Here is a 23,456-nt window from a genome sequence, read left to right on the forward strand (position 1 = left end):
TCAATTTGGAGAGACCTTAGAAATTCCCTAGTCCAGTTTTCCAAAATGTATGTGTGTGTGTGTGTGTGTGTGTGTGTGTGTGTGTGTAGGACAGGCAGTAGTAAAATGAGCAGCAGGGTTAGTTTAAAAACAAAACAGTATTTTACCTTTTTGTTTTAATTTTTTTACTCTTTTTTAAAAAAAAAGACTTATTTATTCATGATAGTCGGGGTGGGGGGCGGGTGGCATAGACACAGGCAGAGGGAGAAGCAGGCCCCATGCCGGGAGCCCTACGTGGGACTTGATCCCGGGACTCCAGGATGACGCCCCGGGCCAAAGGCAGGCGCTAAACTACTGAGCCACCCAGGGGTCCCCTAATTTTTTTTACTCTTGACATTAAATTTATTTTGCATTTCATATAAAGGAGCATGTAAACTTACTGTGATTATCAAAGAAGGCATGGTTTAAAATTGAGAAACACTAATCAAATCCAGTTTCCTTACCTACAGATGAAGAAAACTTAAAGCCTTCAGTAAGTGGCTTTACTAAGGTCATAGATAATTAGAGGCAAAACAAGGACTGGAATCTTTGTCTCCTGACTGCTTGTCCTGTGATTTTGAACTTTGACTATTAAAAGCAAACTTTGAGGAGAATGTTTCCTTAAAACGAAAAAAATCACATGTGTATGAATATATGTACAAATACTTAATGTATGCAGAATAAAACTAGAAATCTAAACCAGATGCTTATGCATATGCAGTTTTGCTTTAATGGCTTTAAATATATTGACTAATTTTTAAACTGGGAGATTTTTGGATCATTTGAACTTTAAGACAGTACTTTATTTTTTTAACAGTCATTGTTAGCGTTTATTGTATATTCTTCCAAATAATACATGTACATATGTCTATTTCTAGGGCTGGTTTTCAGGGATATACAGTGATAAATAAGCATATCAGTTATTTACAACTGGCAGCTGCTCTGGTGGTTTGGTATCCATCCTACCGGTGGCAAAATATGTTGACTATTTAAGATAGTACTTTAGGGTTGAATATTCAAAGAATATGCTCAAAAGCTAAAATGAGCTACTTAGATGAAAAATGTAACCCATGATGGAATTTAATTTTTTGCTTATTTAAAAAATATTTAGTACAACATATGTTGAAAAATTCAAAAGGTGTGAAAAGATAGTAAATTTCACCTTCTCACTTAGCTCCCCAGATGTAATTCTCTGGAGGTAACTCCTCTACAAGGTTTTGTATCCTTCCAGAGATTTTTTCCTATTATAGTACCTAAGCAAAAAAATGAGTGTATGTATTTTTCTTTTATGAAAAGTATAGTATTAAAAAAAAGTATAGTATACAGTTTTTATCTGCCAGTTTTTTTTAATCTGCCAGTTTTGAATTTGAATTTGAATAGTGATCCTTCCATATTAGTCACTAAAGTTAAATATTTTTAGTAGTTACATATTCCTTTATATCAGATGTCAAGTTTATTCAACCAGTCCCTCATTAGTGAACATAATTTAACTGTCCCTTGTTAAATGGAACTTTGGTTGTAACTAAGTGAGTGGCTCTTTACATGTCATTCCCATAGGTAATAATATGTCTAGAGAGCAAATTCCTTGAAGTGGAATTGCTGGATCACAGGATGTATGTATGAATAAGTTTGAAAGGTATTGCTAACTTGGCCAATTTACATTTCCCAAATCAATGGACAGCAGTGTGTCTCTTCTCAGCCACGTACTTTTTGATCATTACTACCAGTCTGATAGGTGAAAAGTGATAATCTGGGGCTTATAATTTGTACTCTTATCATGTATTAGAGTGAACATCTTGTTAAAGGCTTAAGGTCTGTTTATATTTCTTTTTCATAACCTTTGCTTTTTTTTCTGTTGATTTGATTTCATGGGAGAGAACATTATCTTTGTCTGTGATACCATTTGAAAATGATTCCCTCAGTTTTTCATTTATCTTACACTGCCCCCTACCCTGTGCAGATACTAATTTTTGAAATCAAATGGCTCAATATATTTCTGATTTCTGTGCTTTTGAGCCATTTTCCATCTTTAGGGTTATACACAACTTCTTTTCATTTCTTCTAGTATTTTTATGGCCCAAGTTTTCACATTGAAATCTTTCATTCATTAAGAACTTGTTTTGGTATAAAATATGAGGTAAGGAGCTAACTTAATTTGTAATTTTATTGCAAATTTAACTCCCACTTTTATCTCTAGTTTACTTTTCAGAATTTCTTGGTTATATTTTTCACTTGAAATTTAGAATTGTCAACTTTCCCTGTCAGAAAAGTTCTGTTATTTTTTATTGGGCTAATATTTATAGACTAAGGGTTATCATGATGAATTTTAAACTGAAGACTTAAATTTGTCTTTAGGTTACTCAGCAGTTAGAGAATATCTGTCTACGGATCATTGATCTTGTTTTACAGAAGCATGTAATTGGTAAGTTCAAAGGTAGAGTAAAAAGGTAAACTGATATTTTTAATTTGGTGAACTTAAAGTGCATTTTTAGCCTTTCAAATTCAACAATATGGACAATTTTGAGGAAGAGAAGCTTGCATTCTCTTCTGTTTTGGGATATACTTTCTAGTATTAGATACCTATATTTTTATTTGGGGGAAAATTTAATACATCCAATAAAGTTTTGTTTTTAAAGATTTTATTTATTTATTCATGAGAGACACAGAGAGAGGGAGAGGCAGAGATGCAGGCAGAGGGAGAAGCAGGCTCCATGCAGGAAGCTCGATGTAGGACTCAATCCTGGTTCTCCAGGATCATGCCCTGAGCTGAAGGCGGCACTAAACCGCTGAACCACCAGGGCTGCCCTAAAAAATTCTTTTTAAAGATTTTATTTATTTATTCATGAGAGACACAGAAAGAGAGAGGCAGAGACATAGGCAGAGGGAGAAGCAGGCTTCACGCAGGGAGCCCGATGTGGGACTCGATCCTGGGACTCCAGGATCATGCCCTGAGCTGAAGGCAGACCTTAACTGCTGAACCACCCAGGCATCCCCCATAAAAATTTTTTAGTCTTAGAATTTAAAGCACAGAGAACTTTAGATTTTACCTTTTTTATTTTTTTTTATTTATTTTATTTTATTTTTTATTTTTTATTTTTTTTTGATTTTACCTTTTTTAAAAGGAAGAACTGGGATGAAGTTCAGGCCAGGTTACTTTAGTCTGGAATTGAAAAATGTGAAATAATAGACCTATGTCCTATCAGAAGTGTGAGATAATTGTTCTGTTATAGTGCCTGACTTCTGAACAGAATGAGTAACTAATAGAATCAGGATGTTACAAACTGATGGGAATTTGTAGAGGAGGCTATTTTTCCATAGTAACCAAGCATTTTGAAGATGGCAGCCGCAAGTCATGTGGCCACGAGGGAGATGCAACCTGTATAACGTGCAGATGGAAAGGTGGAAGAAAAGCATGTGACTGCTTATGAGCACTTGTCTCTAAGCGCTTTTATCATTCATCCCATTAGTAAAAATGGAGCATGCATTTTTAATATAGGTGAATAATATTTGAATACATATTATAGGCAATATACATGTGTTACTAAATTACATTTACATCCATAAAAATAGAAATGTAAAAGTATGGGATTAAGCTTCTCTCTATAAATGTGTTCTCATACATTATTTTCCTTTCTCAGTGGATTATCTTGTACACTGCCTGGGGTACATACTCTTTCCTTTTGAAATTATTGCTATAAAGCAGTAGTTCTCAAACTTTGCTGTGCATAAGAATCACCTGGAGCTAGTTAAAATGACATTTCTGGACCATAACCCTAGAGATTCTGATAAGCAAAAAAAGAGTTTATTCACTTATATCCTTATTCATGGAAGAAATTGTAACTGAAAATTCTCCATTTAAATTTAAAATAATCTTGGGGTGCCTGGGTGACTCAGTCGGTTAAGTTCTGCCTTCAGCTCAGGTCATGATCCCGGGGTGCTGGGATGGAGCCCTGCATCAGGCTCCCTGCTCACTGGGGAGTCTGCCTCTCTGTCCCCCCACCCTCCCCACTACTTGTTTTTTCTCTCTCTCAAATAAAATCATTTTTTAAAAAAATAATCTTGAGGAGTGAAGCCGTGAAGTAAGGCGAAGAGAAATAGTTTATACCAACCTTCTAATCTACCTATGATAACTGTTTGATTTGCACACCTGCAATGTCAGGATGTTAAGGGAATGCGTCTATTTTTGGGTGCAGTGGGTAGAGGAGAAAGCCGTGGTTCCAGTTGCCTCTCTGATATTCCATCCTTAGCCCTAAGGTGATGGATGATCTTTCTTATGTTTGTAGCTGTAATGTAACGTTAATGGCTGATTTTGAACCAATATTTGTACATACAGGATCCTAGATTAAAAAAAAGATACTTGTGGGATGCCCAGGTGGCTCAGTGGTTGAGCATTTGTCTTTGGCTCAGGGTGTGATCCTGGAGCTCGATCCAGGATTGAGTCCCACATCGGGCTCCCTGCATGGAGCCTGCTTCTCCCTCTGCCTGTGTCTCTACCTTTCTCTCTCTGTGTCTCTCATGAATAAATAAATAAAATCTTAAAAAAAAAAGAGAGAGAGAGAGATACTTGTTCTTCAAGATGTCATGGGCTAACTCTCTTATTCCAAGACCTCTACCCCAGCAGCCTGACTTCATTTGTGTCCATGGTCTAGTCTCTGTCCATTGTTCCACTTTCCTTTTTTCCCTTGCCTGTTTTCATTGCTAATTTACTCATAAAATTTAATTTATTATTAGAATCCAGGATTAGCTATGACTGCTTTAACTGCTTTATTGTGCAGGAAGTCAAAGTAAGTGCAGCCATCCCACCCTAACAGTCAGTCTTCTTGGTTGAGAATGATTGAAATAATTTTTGGTAAATTCAAGCATAAATGGAACTTAGGAAGATGTATGGTAGCTCACTGAATGTGTGGTAAGGTTGAAGCTGGCTGGAACCAGCAGGATTGTGCTGTAGAAGTGGTCTGCTGAGAAGGCCAGGGCTGCCTTTATCAACACCGGCTGCTGCACTGCTGCCCACCACAGTTCAGACTCCAGTACAGCCACAAAAAATAATCCGCAACAGCTTTGCACCTTCTAGTTTTTTTTGTTTTTTTTAAAGATTTTATTTATTCATGAGAGACACAGAGAGCGGGGTGGGGGGGGCACGGGGGCGGGGCAGAGACACAGGCAGAGGGAGAAGCAAGCTCCATGCAGGCAGCCCGATGTGGGACTTGATCCCGGGTCTCCAGGGCCACGCCCTGGGCTGAAGGCAGGTGCTAAACCTCTGAGCCACCCGGGCTGCCCTGCATCTTCTAGTTTTTCTGTCAGGTTTCAAAGTCCTGATCTTCACCATCTGAGTGGCTGGGCCGTGCACATATGCTGAAGTTGCCAGGGAATGTGCCAGGAAATATTGGGCCCCTTTTCTGTCTGTAGGCTTTGTGTTAGGAAGAGACATTTGCTCTCCTTTCCTCCTATCCACAGTGTGGTGTGGTGATAAACAGAACTTTCAGATATTTCATATTCAGTTAGTGTTGCTTTTCATGTGATTGTCTTATGTAACAGATTATTTCCCAGTATCTGTGATTTCCATCTTATTTTGCTCTTGGTAAGAAAAGTACCTGTCTACTAGCTTTTGACTATATTGCTTTAAATAATGTTATAGAGCAGCCTGGGTGGCTCAGCGGTTTAGAGCCTCCTTTAGCTCAGGTCGTGATCCTGGGATCCCAGGATCGAGTCCCATGTTGGGCTCCCTGCATGGAGCCTGCTTCTCCCTCTGCCTGTGTTGTGTCTCTGCCTCTCTCTCTCTCATGAATAAATAAATAAAATCTTAAAAAAAAATAATGTTACAGAAAAAGAGTTCAAGCACATCCAGGGTGTATATTAGTTCTTTTAATTTAATTTTTTTTTTTTATTTTTTGAGAGAGAGAGTGCACAGTGGAGGGAGGGGTAGAGGGAGGAGGAGAGAGAGAATCTTAAGCAGGTACTGTGTTCATCACAGAGTCCAATGGGGCGCTTGATCTCATGACCTTGAGATTATGACCTGAGCTGAAATCAAGAGCCAGATGCTTAACTCACTGAGCCACCCAGGAACACCTAGTTCCTTTTAAATAAGAGGAAAAAAAACCTTAGAAGTCAAAAGACTGTTGCTCAGTGACATGGTCGGAATTACTTGAAAATTTTGTATTGAGAATTGTGTTTTCTGATTGTATGTTTAGATATGATTTCCTTTTGACAGAGGGTAATAATATATATGCAAATACAAGAGCATTCCCTTTGGACTCTTTATACTGGGATATAATTGTCTTGTAGCAAATACTGTACAAATTTTACAAGGTTTGTAAATTGACAAAATATGGTCCAGAATATAGTTTGTAAACATATGTGAGGCAGGAAGATATTTTAGCCTAGCTTAATTAAGCTTCCCAAAGAATATTAATTATCTGTAAATTACAAATCCTTTGCATGAGAGATATACAACTATTTATTCCTTCTTGTATCCATTTCTAACATAGCTTTAGAAATATAAACTATATTTTATTTATTACACATTATCAACAATATACATATTTCCAGTATTATGGGTAAGGTTAGTAGAAATAAATCTTTGCCCTGTTCTATTGGGAAGAGGAAAGATCTTTTTTTTTTTTTTTTTTTTAATTTTTTTTTTATTTATTTATGATAGTCACAGAGAGAGAGAGAGAGGCAGAGACATAGGCAGAGGGAGAAGCAGGCTCCATGCACCGGGAGCCTGATGTGGGATTCGATCCCGGGTCTCCAGGATCGCGCCCTGGGCCAAAGGCAGGCGCCAAACCGCTGCGCCACCCAGGGATCCCGGGAAGAGGAAAGATCTTGGTAAGAAATAGAAGGTGGCAAATATCGGTAGTTGAAGATGGGAATGCCGAGAAAATGGCGCTCAAAATATGTTAGGTATAAGAGGAATGTATGTGAGTGGATAGCCTAAATCTTCCTCTCTGTGGTCTTTGTGTTTAATTTTTGCTGTTTTCTAAGCATTCTAACTAGAGATTTTCTTCATTCTAGAATTCTATGAAGAAATTCTTTCACTGGCATATAGTTTAACCTGCCATGGTATTTCCCCTCAAATGTGGCAGCTGCTAGGTATATTATATGAAGTTTTTCAGCAGGACTGTTTTGAATACTTTACAGGTATGGCTTTTACCATGTAACATTTTTGCTTTTCTGTGTCTAGACATTATTTCCTTTGACACCTGATATAAAGACATATATGATTCCACTACTAATCAGAAAATAATTGTTGTTCTTTCCTTTCTGAGTAAAGGATGCTGCTATCGGAGCAGTGTTTTACAGCCCTAGAAATACAGGCAGCACAAGGGAGACTGTTTCCTATTATATCTTAAATTAGTTTGCAGTCAGAGCATATATCCATAGATTAATTCACTTAATGTTTCCTGAATGCAGTCTATATTCCAAGCACTGTTCTAAGCACAGCAGTATAGCAGTGAACTAACTAGACAGTGCTAGGTCTTTGGGTGCTACCATTCTAGTTGGGAACAGGGAAAGTGAGGAGCACACAGACAAGCAAGAAAATAATACAGTATGCCAAATGGTGATGACTCCTATGGAGAAAAAGACAAAAATTTGAAACAATTGCTTTAATAAATGATTAGTACTTTAATCTTTCTGATCCATATTTTCCTCATCTATAGATAGAGCTGATCTGTCATTTTTGTTACTAGCATTTTGTGGTTGTGAGGAAAGATAGTACACCTAGTATTCTGTGTGGGTGCTACAGAAATAGGGTTTCAGTGGGAATAATTCGTTTCTACTCTTGCTACTCAAGTGTCATTGGGCTTTTGAATTTTTTTTTTCCAGATATGATGCCTCTCCTGCATAATTATGTGACAATAGATACAGATACTTTGTTATCTAATCCAAAGCATTTAGAAATACTTTTTACAATGTGTAGAAAGGTAAGTGTGTCCTAATCAGGTGTTGTAGTGGTTCTTACTAATGTTTGAGCATTTTACTTCAGGACACTCTTTTAGTTTGTCTCTTATACTTGACTTCTGTATCACCTTCAACATGTATTTGCCCTTTTTTTGTTTTCTAATAGACCTTGGAATTGTGATTTGACAATTTTATATTGTATTGTGCTTAAGAATGTTTGCCACTTTTATTTATTTAAAATTTTCTTTCTTTTTTTTTTTAAAGATTTTATTTATTTATTCATGAGAGACACAGAGAGAGAGAGAGGCAGAGACACAGGGAGAGGGAGAGGCAGGCTCCCTGTGGGGATCCTGATGCGGGCTTCCATCCCAGAACCCTGGGGTCATGCCCTGAGCCGAAGGCAGAGGCTCAACCGCTGAGCACCCAGGTGTCCCTCTTTATTTATTTATTTTTTAAAAAGATTTATTCATCTATTTGAGAGAGTTGTTTTTTTTTTTTTTTTTTTTAAAGATTTTATTTATTTATTCATGAGAATACACAGAGAGGAGAGAGAGAGAGGCAGGGACACAGGCAGAGGGAGAAGCAGGCTCCATTCAGAAAGCCCGACGTGGGACTCGATCCCGGATCTCCAGGATCACACCCTGGGCTGCAGGCGGCACTAAACCGCTGAGCCACCGGGGCTGCCCTATTTGAGAGATTGTGTGCCGGGGTGGGGAGGGGCAGAGGGAGAGGAAGAGAGAGCATCTCTAGCAGACTCCCTGCTGAGAGAGGAGCCAGACATTGGGCTTGATCCCATGACTCTGAGATCATGACCTGAGCCAAAATCAAGAGTTGGAGGCTTAACTGACTGAGCCACCCTGGTGGCCCTTATTTATATTTTTTTAAAGATTTATTTTATTATTTTATTTTATTTTATTTTATTTGAGAGAGAGAGAGAGAAGAGGGGGAGGGACAGAGGGAGAGAGAGAATCCCAAGCAGACTCTACGCTGAGCTTGTACCCTAACTTGACTGCAAGATCATGATCTGAGCCAAAACCAAGAGTCAGACGCTCAACTGACTGAGCCACCGATGCACTCTGGATGTTTGCCACTTATATAGCTGTGTACTTTATGATGTTTAGGGTAAATAATTTTGTGTTTTTTTTTCTTTAAAAAATGCAAACTTACTACTTGATTAAAGTTCTAAAAGTAACCCTAAAAACAAAAGAGCAAAGTGCTAAGAAAATTAGCCACAGTTTGTCAGTCACTGATTTTTGAAAGTTGAATGTGTATATTGGAAACTACTAGATATATATGTTTTGAATACAAGTAACATAAGACAAAAGAATTGGAATAGTTGGAAAAATGGCATCAGTACAGGATGATTTGTTAGCCATTTACTGGCTACTGTTATATTTACATACAAATATGATTGTCTGTGTTGTCTTTGTCACAGGATAGATTTTGCCCTCTATTGGTTATATCTGGAATCATTGATGAGTATAGATAATGTTTTCCTTCTCCTTTAGGTGAATATTTATATATACATAAATATAAAATTGTATTGCACAGAGCTCCCAGATACTTAAGTTTGGCCTTGGGAATAAAATACCTAGTGTACAACGTATTTTCCTCACTGGGAGAAATATGTACCAAGATGTTAAGAGCTCTGAACTGATAATCAGCACATCTGATTGAGGTCTCAGTTCACTTGTAAAGAGCCTGGGAGATTTTGGGAGGTCGTGAAGTTCCATCACATATAAACTGAAGGAGTAGAATCATGATTTTTAAAGATCCATTTAGCTCTGTAATAACCTAGCTTATTAAATCATAATCACTTGGCAGTCTTCAGTATTCTAAGTTGTAGAGATAGTCGCTAGTGAGGATAAGGGGAAGAGAAAACAGCAAGCAGAAAACATAACAGTACTACACCCATTTGTATAGCTGCTCTGTGTTATAGCAGCTGGGATAAAAGTGATGTTCACTTTATCTAGGGATGTCCTTAGACTTACCAAGTGGTTAAAATATATGTTGTAGGGCAGCCTGGGTGGCTCAGTGGTTTAGCGCTGCCTTGGGCCCAGGGTGTGATCCTGGAGACCCAGGATCGAGTCCCATGTCGGGCTCCCTGCATGGAGCCTGCTCCTCCCTCTGCCTGTGTCTCTGCCTCTCTCTCTCTCTCTCTCTGTGTCTCATGAGTAAATAAATAAAATCTTTAAAAAATATATATATATATGTTGTATTCTTGTTTTTTTAGTAATAGCTAATACTTACTGAAGTCATACTGTATATGAGGTATTTCCTAAGTACTTTTTACATATTAACTTATTTTATCTCTACAATATTATGAGGAAAGTATCACCTTTTAGTAAAGAGGAGACTGAGGCACAATTTTTTGCGTCATGCCTGAGTCACTTAGTTTTAAGTCACAGAGCCATATTTGTTGGAGCCATATTTGAAGCCAGGTTGTCTGGCTCCAGAGCCCATTTTTTTAAATTACTGAAATATATTTTGTTTCTTCTTCTGGAGGTGGGGACCCAAACCAACCAACAACAACAACAACAAAAAACCCTGGGTTAATGCAATCTGGGGCAAAGGGAGTGATTGTTTTGTTTTGTTTTGTTTTTTCTGTATTCTGCAGCCCTACCATGTTACGTATATTATTATACTCTTTATATAGTACTGTATATATATAGTAAGACACAGAGGTTAATTAGCTTTTTTAAAAACCCTGATAGTAAGTGGCAGAGCTGGAATTTGAACTAAGGCATTCTGGTTCCAGAATCCATTCACCTTTAGAATCTAGATGTGGATACATTGCCCTAAGAAGTAGAATTTTAAAATTTCTGTAAATAGGGTTGATTGCTGGCTTTACCAGCTATAGCTTGCAGTTCAGCTCACTGATCCATTTTTTTTTCCATTTCTAAAATTTTATAGCTGTCTACTTTTTTCCTTTTCTCTTAGTGGATTTATGTCTCTAAAATCTCTTTACTGTCATTTTAATGGTCTTTTGGGAAGTGATAAAATTAAATGAGAATGTTCAGTCTGTCTTCTTTATCCAGAATTTCTTTTTAATTCAGTTTTCTTATATTGTATTTGTCTAGGAAATTATCCAATTCATCTGAGTTTTCAAATATATAAGGAATATAATATTCTCCATAGTATTCATTTATTTTATTCTCTCCTTTATCTGTATTTGTCTTTCTTCATTTCTAATATTTTTAAAATTTTGCTCTCTTTTTAAGAATAATTTTGACAAAAGTCTGCTTTATTGTCTTTATTCAATGAGGCTGTCTTTTGTCTCTCTGTTACCTCTTTTTGTCTGTATTTTTTTTTTGTTTTGTTTTTTTTTGTCTGTATTTTTAATTTCTGTCTCTTCTTTATTCTTTAGATTAAGTCTGTTCTTTTTCTTACAGCTTGTTTGAACTCATTAATTTTTCCGTATTTTCTAATTTCTAATATGATTATGTCTCTATAAATCTCTCTTCTGGGAACCTTATGAAGCAGTTATATTCCAAATTTTATGTACAAACAGGTGCATTGTAGAATTATTTATAATAGTGAAAATACAGAATTGACAAAAGAGGCATGGCCTGGTAAACTGTTATATTTATGTACTGTAATATTTATAGTCCTAAATGGTTATAACATCCATGGAAAATATAGTTAAAAGTCCATATGGAGAAATTAAAAGGTATATGAAATTAAATTATGGTTATTATTAAGAAAAAATGAACTCAAACAGAAAACTACAGGGTTTGTTTCATTGTTTAAACAGGTTTTATTTTATTTTATTTTTTTTTTACAAAAACAAAACACCGACAAAAAAAACCACAGTTTATTTATCTTTTTAGTTCTTCCAAAATTGAAAATATCAAGTCCTACTGCTAAGGAGAAAAAAACAAACGAACAAATAAAATCTGAGACCCCTCCCCCCCTCCTCTCTTAAAGTCACAGAACACGGAAGGGACTGCAGCGGGACAGGTGGGGGCAGAGAACCAGGAGGGGAGGACGGCGAGAGAAACTCCCCAAATACTTAAAAGCTGTTCAACAGAAACTGTGATAAATACAGGACAAGGCAAGACAAGTAAAAATAAGGAGCAGCAGTGACGAGGGGCTGTGCTGCAGCCCGGCATCCCTTCCTCTTCTCTTCTCTCTCCGGGGCATCCCAGGCCCAGGGCTGGCCTGCCCCTCCCCGAGCTACCCAGGCTTCCTGAGCTCCTGCTAGGGCCCCTAGAAGCGGCAGGAGGCACAACCATTTTTCCTCGGACACACTGGGAAACACACAGTGGTAGTTATGCTTCTGCCCCTGAACCATGTGTGGGTCCGTGAGGAGGTGGACGCTGGGCAGGCAGGCCGCTGCGTCCCAGGTCTTCCAGGGCAGCAGAGGCACCTCTATCTGCGTGAGGCACAAAAAGCAGGAAAACTCGGGTGGAGGTACCAGCCCGATCTGCCTCACTAGCTCAGGTTGTACGCTTTGTCACGGCTACTAGCCGATCCCAGGAACCTTCTCTTGAGCACTGCAAAGATGGAGCGTAAAGAGAGGTGAGGAAGGTCATGGCAGGTAGGGTGGGATGGAGGGTCGAATCTGCTGGTCTAAACAGAAGGTTTTAAAAATTTCTTTTGATTTCACTTTCTTGCTTTGTTGCCTTTATTTTTTTATTTTTTATTTTTTTCGTTTTAAACTTTGTAAAAAATACACTCTTTGGCTTCCTTTTATTTCTTGAGTGCTTTGTTGCCTTTAAAGGGAGGCTTCATTTATCTGGAGAGTTAACTCCTATAGCTTACTTTATTAATCCAAATTTATATAGGTGAATTATTACTCCTTATAAGGAATTAGAGTAGATAAAGAAGATAGATGGAGTTTATATTGACCTTCCTTCTTTGGGTGGGCAAGGTAAACTTGCAAAGCTATGATTTTTTTTTTTTAAAGATTTTAATTACTTATTCATGAGAGACACAGGGAGAGGCAGAAAGAGAGGCAGAGACAGGAGAAGCAGGCTCCAGGCAAGGATCCCAATGTGGGACTTCATCTCGGGACTCTAGGATCACGCCCTGAGCTGAAGGTAGACACTCAACTGCTGAGCCACCCAGGTGTCCCTGATTTTTTTTTTTTTTTTTAAGATTTTATTTATTTGAGAGAAAGAGAAAGCATTAGCAGGGGGAGGGGCAGAAGGAGAGAGAGAGAGAGAGAGAGAGAGAAGCAGACTCCCTGCTGTGCAGGGAGCCTGCCATTGGGGCTCCATCCCAGAACCCTGGGATCATGACCTGAGCCAAAGGCAGATGCTCAACTGACTGAGCCACCTAGGCACCCCAAAACCCCATGATTTTTTTTTTAAATCTTTTTTTAAAAAATTTTTATTTATTTATGATAGTCACACAGAGAGAGAGAGGCAGAGACATAGGCAGAGGGAGAAGCAGGCTCCATGCACCGAGAGCCTGATGTGGGATTCGATCCCACGTCTCCAGGATCGCGCCCTGGGCCAAAGGCAGGCGCTAAACCGCTGCGCCACCCAGGGATCCCAACCCCATGATTCTAATGCCTAAATTTTCCTGAGATATTTGCTTCATGTGGACTCAGTGAAATGCTATGCAGTCCCATTCACTGCTGAGCTAAATTGTAATTATTGTAGGTACTCTGTGGCGATGCAGGAGAAGATGCAGAATGTCATGCAGCCAAACTTCTTGAAGTCATCATTCTTCAATGCAAAGGAAAGGGAATTGATCAGGTAATACATGTATAGAAAGTCTGTACTTGATGCTTATATTGAAAATTTACATGCTTGAATGACATTTATATTATGATGGAAAATTAAAAAGGTAGCTTTTTGTTTGTGCTTGCTTCAATCCTATTGAAATGACAAAGAAAGATACCCATGCAATTTGCATTCTAGCTGAGAAAGAAATAAACAGGAAAATATATACTAATTTAAGAGGCTATCAAGCAAATCATGAAGGAGATAAATATGTAAATTCTAGTCACTTGGTTTTCCAGAGATTTGCATTTTCCTTTTGTTTTTGTGGATTCTATTGTTATATTCTCAGATGTTGTCTTTTAACCATAATTGAAGATACTGTGCAAAAAGAGAAAGTTTGTTTTACTGATTTAAAAGCACGGTAAATTTTCAACAAAGGTTAATTTGATATAATACCGGTATGATAGTAACTGAGGAAAAATGTTCAAGTAAAATTGTGTTGTCTTTTTTTCTTTCAATTCTGTAACTTTTGCTCCATGTATTTTTTGGTAACAGCTTTATTGAGCTATAATTCACATACCATATAATTCACTCCTTTAAGTGTATATACTTCACTGGATTTTAATATATTCACAGAATCATGCAACTATTCCTACAGTCAGTATTAGAACATTCCCTCCCTACGGCCCAAAGAACTCTATACCCATTAGTAATTATTTATTTCCCCTTAAAACTCACCCCCCAGCCTAGGCAACCATTAATCTACTTTCTTATTTTAGAGATTTGCCTATTCTGGACATTTTATATAAATGGAATCATGTGGTCCATTGTGAATGAGTTTTCTTAGTATGATGCTTTTTTTTTTTTTTTTAAAGATTATTTATTTATTCATGAGACACACAGAGAGAGAGACAGGCAGAGACATAGGCAGAGGGAGAAGCAGACTCCTTGCAGGGAGCCTGATGCAGGACTCAAACCCTGGACTCTGAGATCACGCCCTGAGCTGAAGGCAGTTGCTCTCAACTGCTGAGCCACCCAGGCATCCCTAGCATGATGTTTTAAAGGTTCATCCATGTGGTAGCATGTATACTATTACTTCATTTCTTTTTATTGCTAAATATTCCATTGTGTGGATAGATCACATTTATTTTAGCTATTCATAAGTTGATAGATGTTTGGATTATTTCTTTTTCTTTTCCTTTTTTTTTTTTTTTAAGTAAGCTCCTTGCCCAACGTGGAGCTTGAACTCATGACTCTGGAATCAAGAGTGGCATGCTCTGCCAATGAAATCAGCCAGGTGCCCCTGACTATTTCCTCTTTTTGGCTATTATGAATAATGTTATGAATATTTGTATGCAGATTTTTGTGTGGACATATTTTTGTTTTAATGTCTATATTGCCTATTTGTGTATCTACTCTGGCTTTCATATGGTTGCTGTTTGGATGGTATCTTTTTTCATGTTTTTACTTTCAAGGTATTTGTATTTTTGTCTTTTTTCCCCTTTTTAAAAAAAGATTTATTTGACAGAGTGTGTGCAGCAGGGAGGGGCAGAGGGAGAAGGAGAGAGGGAAAATCTCAAGTGGATTCCATGCTGAGTGTGGGGCCTGACATTGGGTTTGTTCCCACATCCATGAGACCACCATCTGAGTGATATCAAGAATTGGATGCCCAACGACTGAGCTACCCAGGTGTCCCAAGCTGTTTATATTTTTAAATCTAAAGCATGTTTCCTGTAGATAGCATATAGTTGAATCTTTTTTTTTTTTTCAAATTGGACATTCTCTCCTTTTTCATTAATCTATTATTATTTAATGTTGTTATGCATGGATTTTATCTGTCATTTTAAAATTTTTTATCTCATTTTTTTGTTCCCTTATTTTACTGCTTTCTTTTGAAATAAGTAAATATTTTCTAATGTCACATTTTAATTTCTTTAATATTTTTTTTCACTATTTAAAAAATTTACTTAGTGGTTGTTCTAGGGCTTACTATAATACATCTTTATCAGAATCTACTTCAGATAGGCAGCCCAGGTGGCTCAGCAGTTTAGTGCCGCCTTCAGCCCAGGGCCTGATCCTGGAGACCCGGAATTGAGTCCTGTGTCGGGCTCCCTGCAAGCACCCTGCTTCTCCCTCTGCCTGTGTCTCTGCCTCTGTGTGTGTGTGTGTGTGTGTGTGTGCGTGTGTGTCTGATGAATAAATAAATAAAATCTTTAAAAAAGAATAAAAAGAATTTACTTCAGATTTAGATTAACTTAATTTTAATGAGATATAGGTACATTACTCCTATATAGCCCTATCTCCTCTTTCTCCTTTTTTGTACTGTTTGTACTGTTACCGTTATATATATATAAAACAAATATATTACTTTTATATATGTTATAAGCCTAATAATACACAGTTTATAATTTTTTTTGTAATTTTATGTGTTAAGCTAAGAAAGGTAAGCAAGTATATATTTTTAGAGTTTGTCAAATTAGCCTTCTAATCTACCATTTCTCAATTCTTTTCATTTGTTCCTTTGGATTAGAATTCCCATCTGATGTCATTTACTTATGCTTCTATCTCCTTTGTATTGTTAATGTTGAATATATTATATTTCTATATTTTATAGTCCCAACAATACACTCTTAAGATGTTATTTTATGCAGTTGCTTTTTCTTTTCTTTTTTTTTTTTTTGAAGATTTTATTTATTTATTCATGAAAGATACAGAGACAGAGAGAGGCAGAGACACACACAGGCAGAGGGAGAAGCAGGCTCCATGCAGGGAGCCCGATGTGGGACTCGATCCTGGGACTCCAGGATCATGCCCTGGGCCAAAGGCAGGTGCTAAACCACTGAGCCACCCAGGGATCCCTGCTTTTTCTTTTTCATTATTTTTCTTTTCTTTTTTTTTTTTTTTTATTGCAGTTGTTTTTTAAGACAGTTAAGAAAGTCAAAGAAATAGTATTTTTCTATTTTTGAAAATTACATAATTACCTTTACTGCCTGTAACTCTGCCCCTCTCTCTGCGTATGTATGTATGTGTGCGTGCGTGTGTGTCTGTGTCTGTCTTTGTCGTTGAATTGCCTTCTGGGTCATTTGCTTTCAGTTTGAAATTCCTTTAGTATTTCTTATAAGGTAGGTCCTATAGCAATGAAATCTCTGGTTTTGTTTTCTGAGAATGTTTTTATTTTCAATTTTCAAAGACAGTTTTTACTAAAATCTTGGTTGACAGGTTTTTTCTTTTAGCAATTTGAAAACCGTTATTAATCTTACTAGCATTCCCTATACTTGGCAATGATATATGTTTTTTCTTGTGCTGCTGTATTTTCTCTTTTACCATTTTTACTATGAAATGTGTTTGTGTTTATCTTATTTGGAATTTGTTGACTTTCTTGGATGTATGGATTGTTTATTGTCACATTTGGAAAGTTTCCAGCCATTATTTTTTCAAATATCTTTCCTTCTTGCTCTTTCTTCTCTTCCTCTGATGCTCCTATACACATCTGTTGGTGTGCTTAATGGTGTTCCCCGTTTCTCTGAGGCTCTGATCATTCTTCTTCTCTCTGGTCTTTGGATTGTATATTCTTTTTCAGTCTATCTTCAGGTTTGTTGATTCTCTCTTCTGCCAGTTCAGATCTATTGTTGAGCCCCTGCAGTGAATTTTTCATTTTGTTTATAGTACTTTTTTTTTTTTTTTTTTTTAAGGTAGGCTGTATACCCAACATGAGTTTGAACTCATAAGCCTGAGATTAAGAGTTGCAGGCCCTACTGGCTAAGCCAGCCAGGCACCCCTATAGTACTTTTTGACTCTAGAATTTCCATTTGATTCTTTTTTATAATTTGTATGCCCTAATAGATATTTTATATTTGATGGACATGGTCATCATAGCTTTCTCTACTTTAAAAATGATTTCCATTATTCTCTAAACATTTATAATGGCTGTTTTGAAGTTTTCAGTCTGTGTTTGAGTTTGTTCTGACCCCAGGAGGACTCTTCATGACCATCTTTTTCCTTGCTTTTCTCATGTGAACTGCTAGCTTATGGTTTATCTTTTTATTTTAATTAGAAGGAACCACCAGCCTCTTCTTATATGCTTACCACCAAATTCTCCATTATATTTGAAAGTGACCCTTCAGCCTCCTTTTTGTATCAATAAAGTTTTAGACGTATTTTGGAAAGCTTATTTTCTCCTTCAGTGAGTAGTGTTTTAGGTGATAACAAAGTAAGGAGGTAGTAGAACACAGGATTTGAGTGTGAGTAGAGAAAGGTTTAGTTCTGTTGACTGGCTTTTGGAAAGTCCTGAGCAATAAAATCTAATAATGCCAGAAAGGTATAGAATAAATCCATGCCAAAGAGTTTAGAATCTCTCCTGTAAGCCAGAAATGGGCAAGGTATGGCCCGTGAGCCAAATCCAGCGTGAACTGTATGTATAGCCTAGGAATGAAGAATAGTTTTTACATTTTTGAAGGGATGTTTTTTGAAGGATGTTAAAAAAAAGTATGTAACAGACTCCATGTAGCCTGCAAAGTTGAAAACATTAGTAAGAAGTGTAAAAAAATTTTTATATTTATTTATTTATATTTTAAGATTTTATTTATTTATTCATGAGGGCCATCCAGAGAGAAGCAGAGACATAGGCAGAGGGAGAAGCAGGCTCCTCGCAGGGAGCCTGATGCACGACTCAGTCCCCCCAACATGGGATCACAACCTGAGCCAGAGGCAGACACTCAACCACTGAGCCACCCAGGCATCCCCCCAGTTTTTATTTATCTAGAGAGCAAGAAAACATGAAGAGGAGGAGGGGCAGAGGGAGAGGGAGAGAATCTCAAGCAGGCTCCACACCCAGCATGTAAGTTGATGTGGAGCTCCATCTCATGACCCTGAGATCATGACCTGAATCAAAATCAAGAGTTGGTTGCTTACTGACTGAGCTACCCAGGCACCCCAAATTGAAAGTATTACTAAATATTTACTAACCCTTGCCATGAGCAATTGAACAGCAAATCTATTGAGCAGAGAAATAACTTGATCAAAGATAGGGACTTAGAATGAAGAGTCTGCTGGCAGTGTCCTTTTTTTTTTTTTTTTAAGATTTTATTTATTCATGAGAGACAGAAAGAGAAGGGCAGAGAGAGGGGCAGAGTTACAGGCAGAGGGAGAAGCAGGCTCCTCACAGAGAGCCTGATGTGGGACTTGATCCCCGGACCCGGGTTCGCGCCCTGAGCCAAAGGCAGATGCCCAACCACTAAGCCACCCAGGCGTCCCTGCTAGCAGTAACCTTAATCTAAACAAGTCTACTGCATGTACTGGGCTATGAAGATGAGCAAGGAAGCTATTAGCTAATTGAAGTCTGAGGATACTGGTTTTGCTTAAGGCCAATAGCATTGGGAATAGGAGGCTAGAACAAGATTTACAGTGGGGACCATTGAAAACATTGCGCAGAGAACACCTGAAAAAAACAAATTGTTAGATGAGGAGGGCAGGGGAAAGCCCAAGAGCACAGATTTACTGTAGAAAGTCATAAAGATGACTTTTCCCACAAATACAGAGACTATAGATACCAGTAGATAGGAATAGAGTGATATTACTCAAACTGTAACCATCTAATGGTATTAGTAGGTGTTCAATACAAAAAGCATTCAGTGGTCAAGTAAGTCTGGGAAATACTGGATAAAACAAAGTTCAACATATTTCATTATTGCTTGACTTCTAGTGCCTTTATCTGAAAATGTGTCAAAGAGGATGTTAGTATCTGTGTATTTCAAATTAATTTAACTCTGGAATGTTTTTGTTTTCCAAACCCAAGGAACATCTGTTGATTGTTGTGAAAGTGCTCTTTGGATAATGCTGATAGATGTCTTGAGGTAGAAAGAAGAGGTGTAGAAGCTTAAATCCAATAGCTTTATCTTCTCAGCAAAGTAAGAAAAGTTGTAGAGTGTGGAAAATGTTGAAATTTCAGTTTGGAGGAGTCTAATATATAGTAAAGAGTTGAATAAAAGAATTGCTTTTATTAAAAACAGAACTATGATCCAGCAATTACATTACTAGGTATTTACACCAAAATACTACTTCAAAGGGATACATGCATCCCAATGTTTATAGCAGCATTATCAACAATAGCCAAATTATGGAAAGAGCCCAAATGTCTATTAACTGGTGAGTAGATAAAGAAGATACGGTATATATATGGTGGACTACTACTCAGCAATAAAAAAGAATGAAATCTTGGCATTTGCAATGATACGGGTGGAGCTCGAGAGTATTATGCTAAGCAAAATAAGTCAGAGAAAGAAAAATACCATGTTTTCACTCATGTGGAATTTAAGAAACCAAACAAACATGGAAGTAGGGTGCAAAATAAAGGAGAGGCAAACCAAGAAAGAGACTCTTAACTGTAGAGAACAAACTGATGGTTGGTTACCAGAGGGGAAGTGGGTGGGGGATGGGAGAAATAAGTGATGAGGATTAAGAAGGGCCTTTGTGATGAACACTGGGTATTGTGTGTAAGTGTTGAGTTATGAAATTCTACATCTGAAAATAAAAAATTAAAAAAAAAAAAGAAAGAAAACTAGCTCTTAGCTGGATGGACCCATTTGAAGTTAACAAGTGAGAATTTCTGGGTTTCTACTCCTAAAACTGGGTTGCAGAAGGATTAGAAAGTTGGTGTTCAAGAATCTCTTTGTCAGAAAGTTAGGGTCACTACGGAACCTTTACCGTTAGGGAGGTTAGGTTACAGTTAGAGTGCACTCTGGTAGAATTGAAGGACTGTGTTGCTTGAGATTACATTCCTCTGTATTTCCTGTAATATGGGAGTTAGGTCTAGAAATTTGTTTAGATTCATTTGCTATTCTTTTGGCAAGAATACCTCATAGATGGTGGTTTGTATTTCTACCAGGAGGCACAGAATGTCCAGTTGTCTCTCGTCTTGGGATGTTAGTGCTGTTGGTGGGGATTATCTTGTCATTCCCTTTTCATGTATTAGCTGAAATATTTATACGAAGAGAAATTTTTTTTTTCCATCTATTATCAGGTTACTCCGAGGAACAGTTAGAGTATGACTATTTATTTACCATGATTCAAGATAATCATTTTGTTTCCTAACATTCTCCAAAGATGACCAGGGAGGTGTTTTTCTTTTTGTTTTTTAAAGTATAGTTATGAACTTACAGATTCACATTTTTTTATGTGTTTCAGTGTATTTCAGTGTTTTTGTACTTTTTTGGATAAATACCCAGTAGTGCAAGTACTGGATCATAGGGAGGTTCTATTTTTAACTTTTTGAGGAACCTTCATGTTGTTTTCCACAGTGACTGCACGAATTTTGCATTCCCACCAACATTGTAAGAGGGTTCCCCCTTTTCCCATAGTAATATTTTTTAATGTCGCCTATATCCTCTGTGCGTTGTGCTGTCTGAATGCTCTTTATCCGAATTGAGAAGAAATCAATAGGGTTAGTCAAATTAGTCATCTCTTTATAAAATACCAATCTTAAAACTACCATGTATAGTTATGTTTTGATTTTATGTATCCTTGTAAACAAGGCTAAATCTGCTGCTCCTAACGTATTTATTGTTTGGACTACAGAAGGTATTAAATTCAACTCTTAAATTTCTACACAAAACTTAGTTCTTTCAAAATTTTTATTTATATTCAAGTTAGTTCACATAGAGTGTATAATATAGTGCATTATTAGTTTCAGGAGTAAAATTTAGTGATCAGTTGCATACAATGCCCAGTGCTCATTCCATCACATGCTCTCCTTAATGCCCATCACCCAGTTACCCCATCCTCCCACCCCCTTCCCTGAAGTGCCCCTCAGATAAAACTTTTCTCATAGACCATTTTCTAGAGCAGTTACAGATTCACAGCAGAATTGAGGAGAAGGTACAGAGATTTCCTGTATACCCTTTCCCTACAGTCTTCTGTTATCACCATCTGCACCAGGGTGGTACAGTGGTTATAGTGGATGATGTGCCTACACTGGCAGTGCATCATTTCACCCAGAGCCCATGGTTTACTCTAGGGGTCTCTCTCAGCGTGGTCTGTTTTATGGATTTGGACAGGTATAAATGACATGTACCCACCATTCCAGTAACTTACTGGGTGTCTTCACTGCCATCAGACTCCTCTGTGCTTTGCCTAGTCTTCCAATTCTTCCCTGAAGCCTTAATTTTTAAAATTTAATTTTAAAATGAGCTTATATTAAAACCTCGGAAGTTAATTTTATGCAGGTCATGTCAGCCCGTCCCTTTCAGTGAAAATAACTATTAGGAAATACTTGTAATGAAAGCACTGCATCAATACTGTAGAATTGGAATCAGATGCCTTCATTTTCACATGCGAAGTCCATCATTTTTTCTTCGATCTTTTATTATGCTAACAGGAATTTTATTGAGATAATTTTGATGAGTAGCAGGTTAGTTTCAGGTATATAACATAATGATTTGATATTTATATATGTTGTGAACTGACCACAGTAAGTCTAGTTGACATCCAGTACCATACATAGTCACAAATATTTTTATTTGTGATAACTTTTAATATCTACTTAGCAGGTGCCAGATACGCAATACAGCATTCTAAAGTGTGGTCACCATGCCTTATATTACATCCTATGACTTACTTAGGAATTTTCTTTCTCAAGAGAAATTTTGATCACATCATAATTTTCAGTCTCGTTCAGTTTAACAAAGAGAAATTTCGACCTTGTCATTTTACCTTAAACATGGAAGTGGCTGAGTCTACATTTGGATTATTGCCATCATTTGAGTGTGGACTCTCGTGGGACAGTCTTCAACCAACCGTAATCTGCACTCAGAGAGGAGACTCCCTCATGCTGCCCTCGGACCTCTTTCTGGCCATATGATCTCTAGGTTTTATGAGAATATGAATTTGTTGAATAACTCTAAAAACAATTCAAGCAAAAGTTTAATCATCATTAACAGTATCTTATTGATGACACTCTCTACCAATATGCTGCTTTCTATAAAAGGTACCTGGTTTTTATGTGTATGGTTGACTCTCTTTTTCATTTTTTCCTTCAGTGCATTCCACTCTTTGTTCAACTTGTTTTGGAGAGATTAACCCGAGGAGTCAAAACTAGTGAGCTCCGTACCATGTGTCTTCAGGTTGCAATTGCTGCCTTGTACTACAACCCTGATTTGCTGCTACATACTTTAGAACAAATTCAGTTGCCTCACAACCCCGGACCTATAACTGTACAGTTTATAAATCAGTGGATGAATGATACAGATTGTTTTCTTGGGTATGTGTCTTTTGGATTTTACTCTACATTTCTGTTTCTGGAAAGTTGACTTTTAAAGGTATATAATAGCTTATAGAAGGATGATTTTCGGGACACCTGGGTAGCTTCTTAGGTTGAATGTCTGCCTTTGGCTCAGGTCATGATCCCAGGGTCCTGGTCCCTTGTTCAATGGGAGCCTGCTTCTCACTCTGCCTGCCCTCCTCCTTGTGCTCTCTTTCAGCCAAATAAAATCTTTAAAAAATGATTTTCATTTTTAAGAATTATATTTAGTGTATTGTTAACATAATTTTTAGAGAATTACGAATGTATTTCAGGAGTATAACCTGGAAAGAATGCAGGCTTGGAAAATTAGATATAGCCTGTCCCTACTCGTTTTTGACTTATGTGATAGCATTACTAAGCAAAAAAAATTAAGTGTCCATTGGGTTCCATGACTATTAAGTGTTTATGGGAATTGTCAAGTTTCTAAGGAAAATTGCCAGTTCGGTAAAGATGTGTTGTCCCAGGATATTGAACTCTGTCCACCTAAGGGGAGCTTGTTCTTAAATGTGAGGTCAGAGAGAAGGATTATTCATTGTTAGCTCAGGTGCTGTGCTGGTGGGAGAGTTTGTCTT

The 23,456-nt window shown here is 37.4% G+C and overlaps 1 protein-coding gene across 3 annotated transcripts in view; it reads left to right on the plus strand.

Moving 5' to 3' along the window:
- IPO8 (importin 8) overlaps positions 1-23,456 on the plus strand; it is a 71,137-nt gene that overhangs the window by 37,414 nt on the left and 10,267 nt on the right. For all 3 annotated transcript variants that reach the window (XM_072798470.1, XM_072798471.1, XM_072798472.1), the window contains 5 exons: positions 2,374-2,440; positions 7,030-7,155; positions 7,843-7,940; positions 13,527-13,622; positions 22,622-22,842. In XM_072798470.1, the coding sequence (XP_072654571.1) occupies positions 2,374-2,440; positions 7,030-7,155; positions 7,843-7,940; positions 13,527-13,622; positions 22,622-22,842 (608 nt within the window). The remainder of the gene's footprint in view (positions 1-2,373; positions 2,441-7,029; positions 7,156-7,842; positions 7,941-13,526; positions 13,623-22,621; positions 22,843-23,456) is intronic.

The sequence above is a fragment of the Canis lupus genome, chromosome 25, assembly GCF_048164855.1.
Source record: "Canis lupus baileyi chromosome 25, mCanLup2.hap1, whole genome shotgun sequence".
In the NCBI taxonomy this organism is placed as follows: Eukaryota; Metazoa; Chordata; class Mammalia; order Carnivora; family Canidae; genus Canis; species Canis lupus.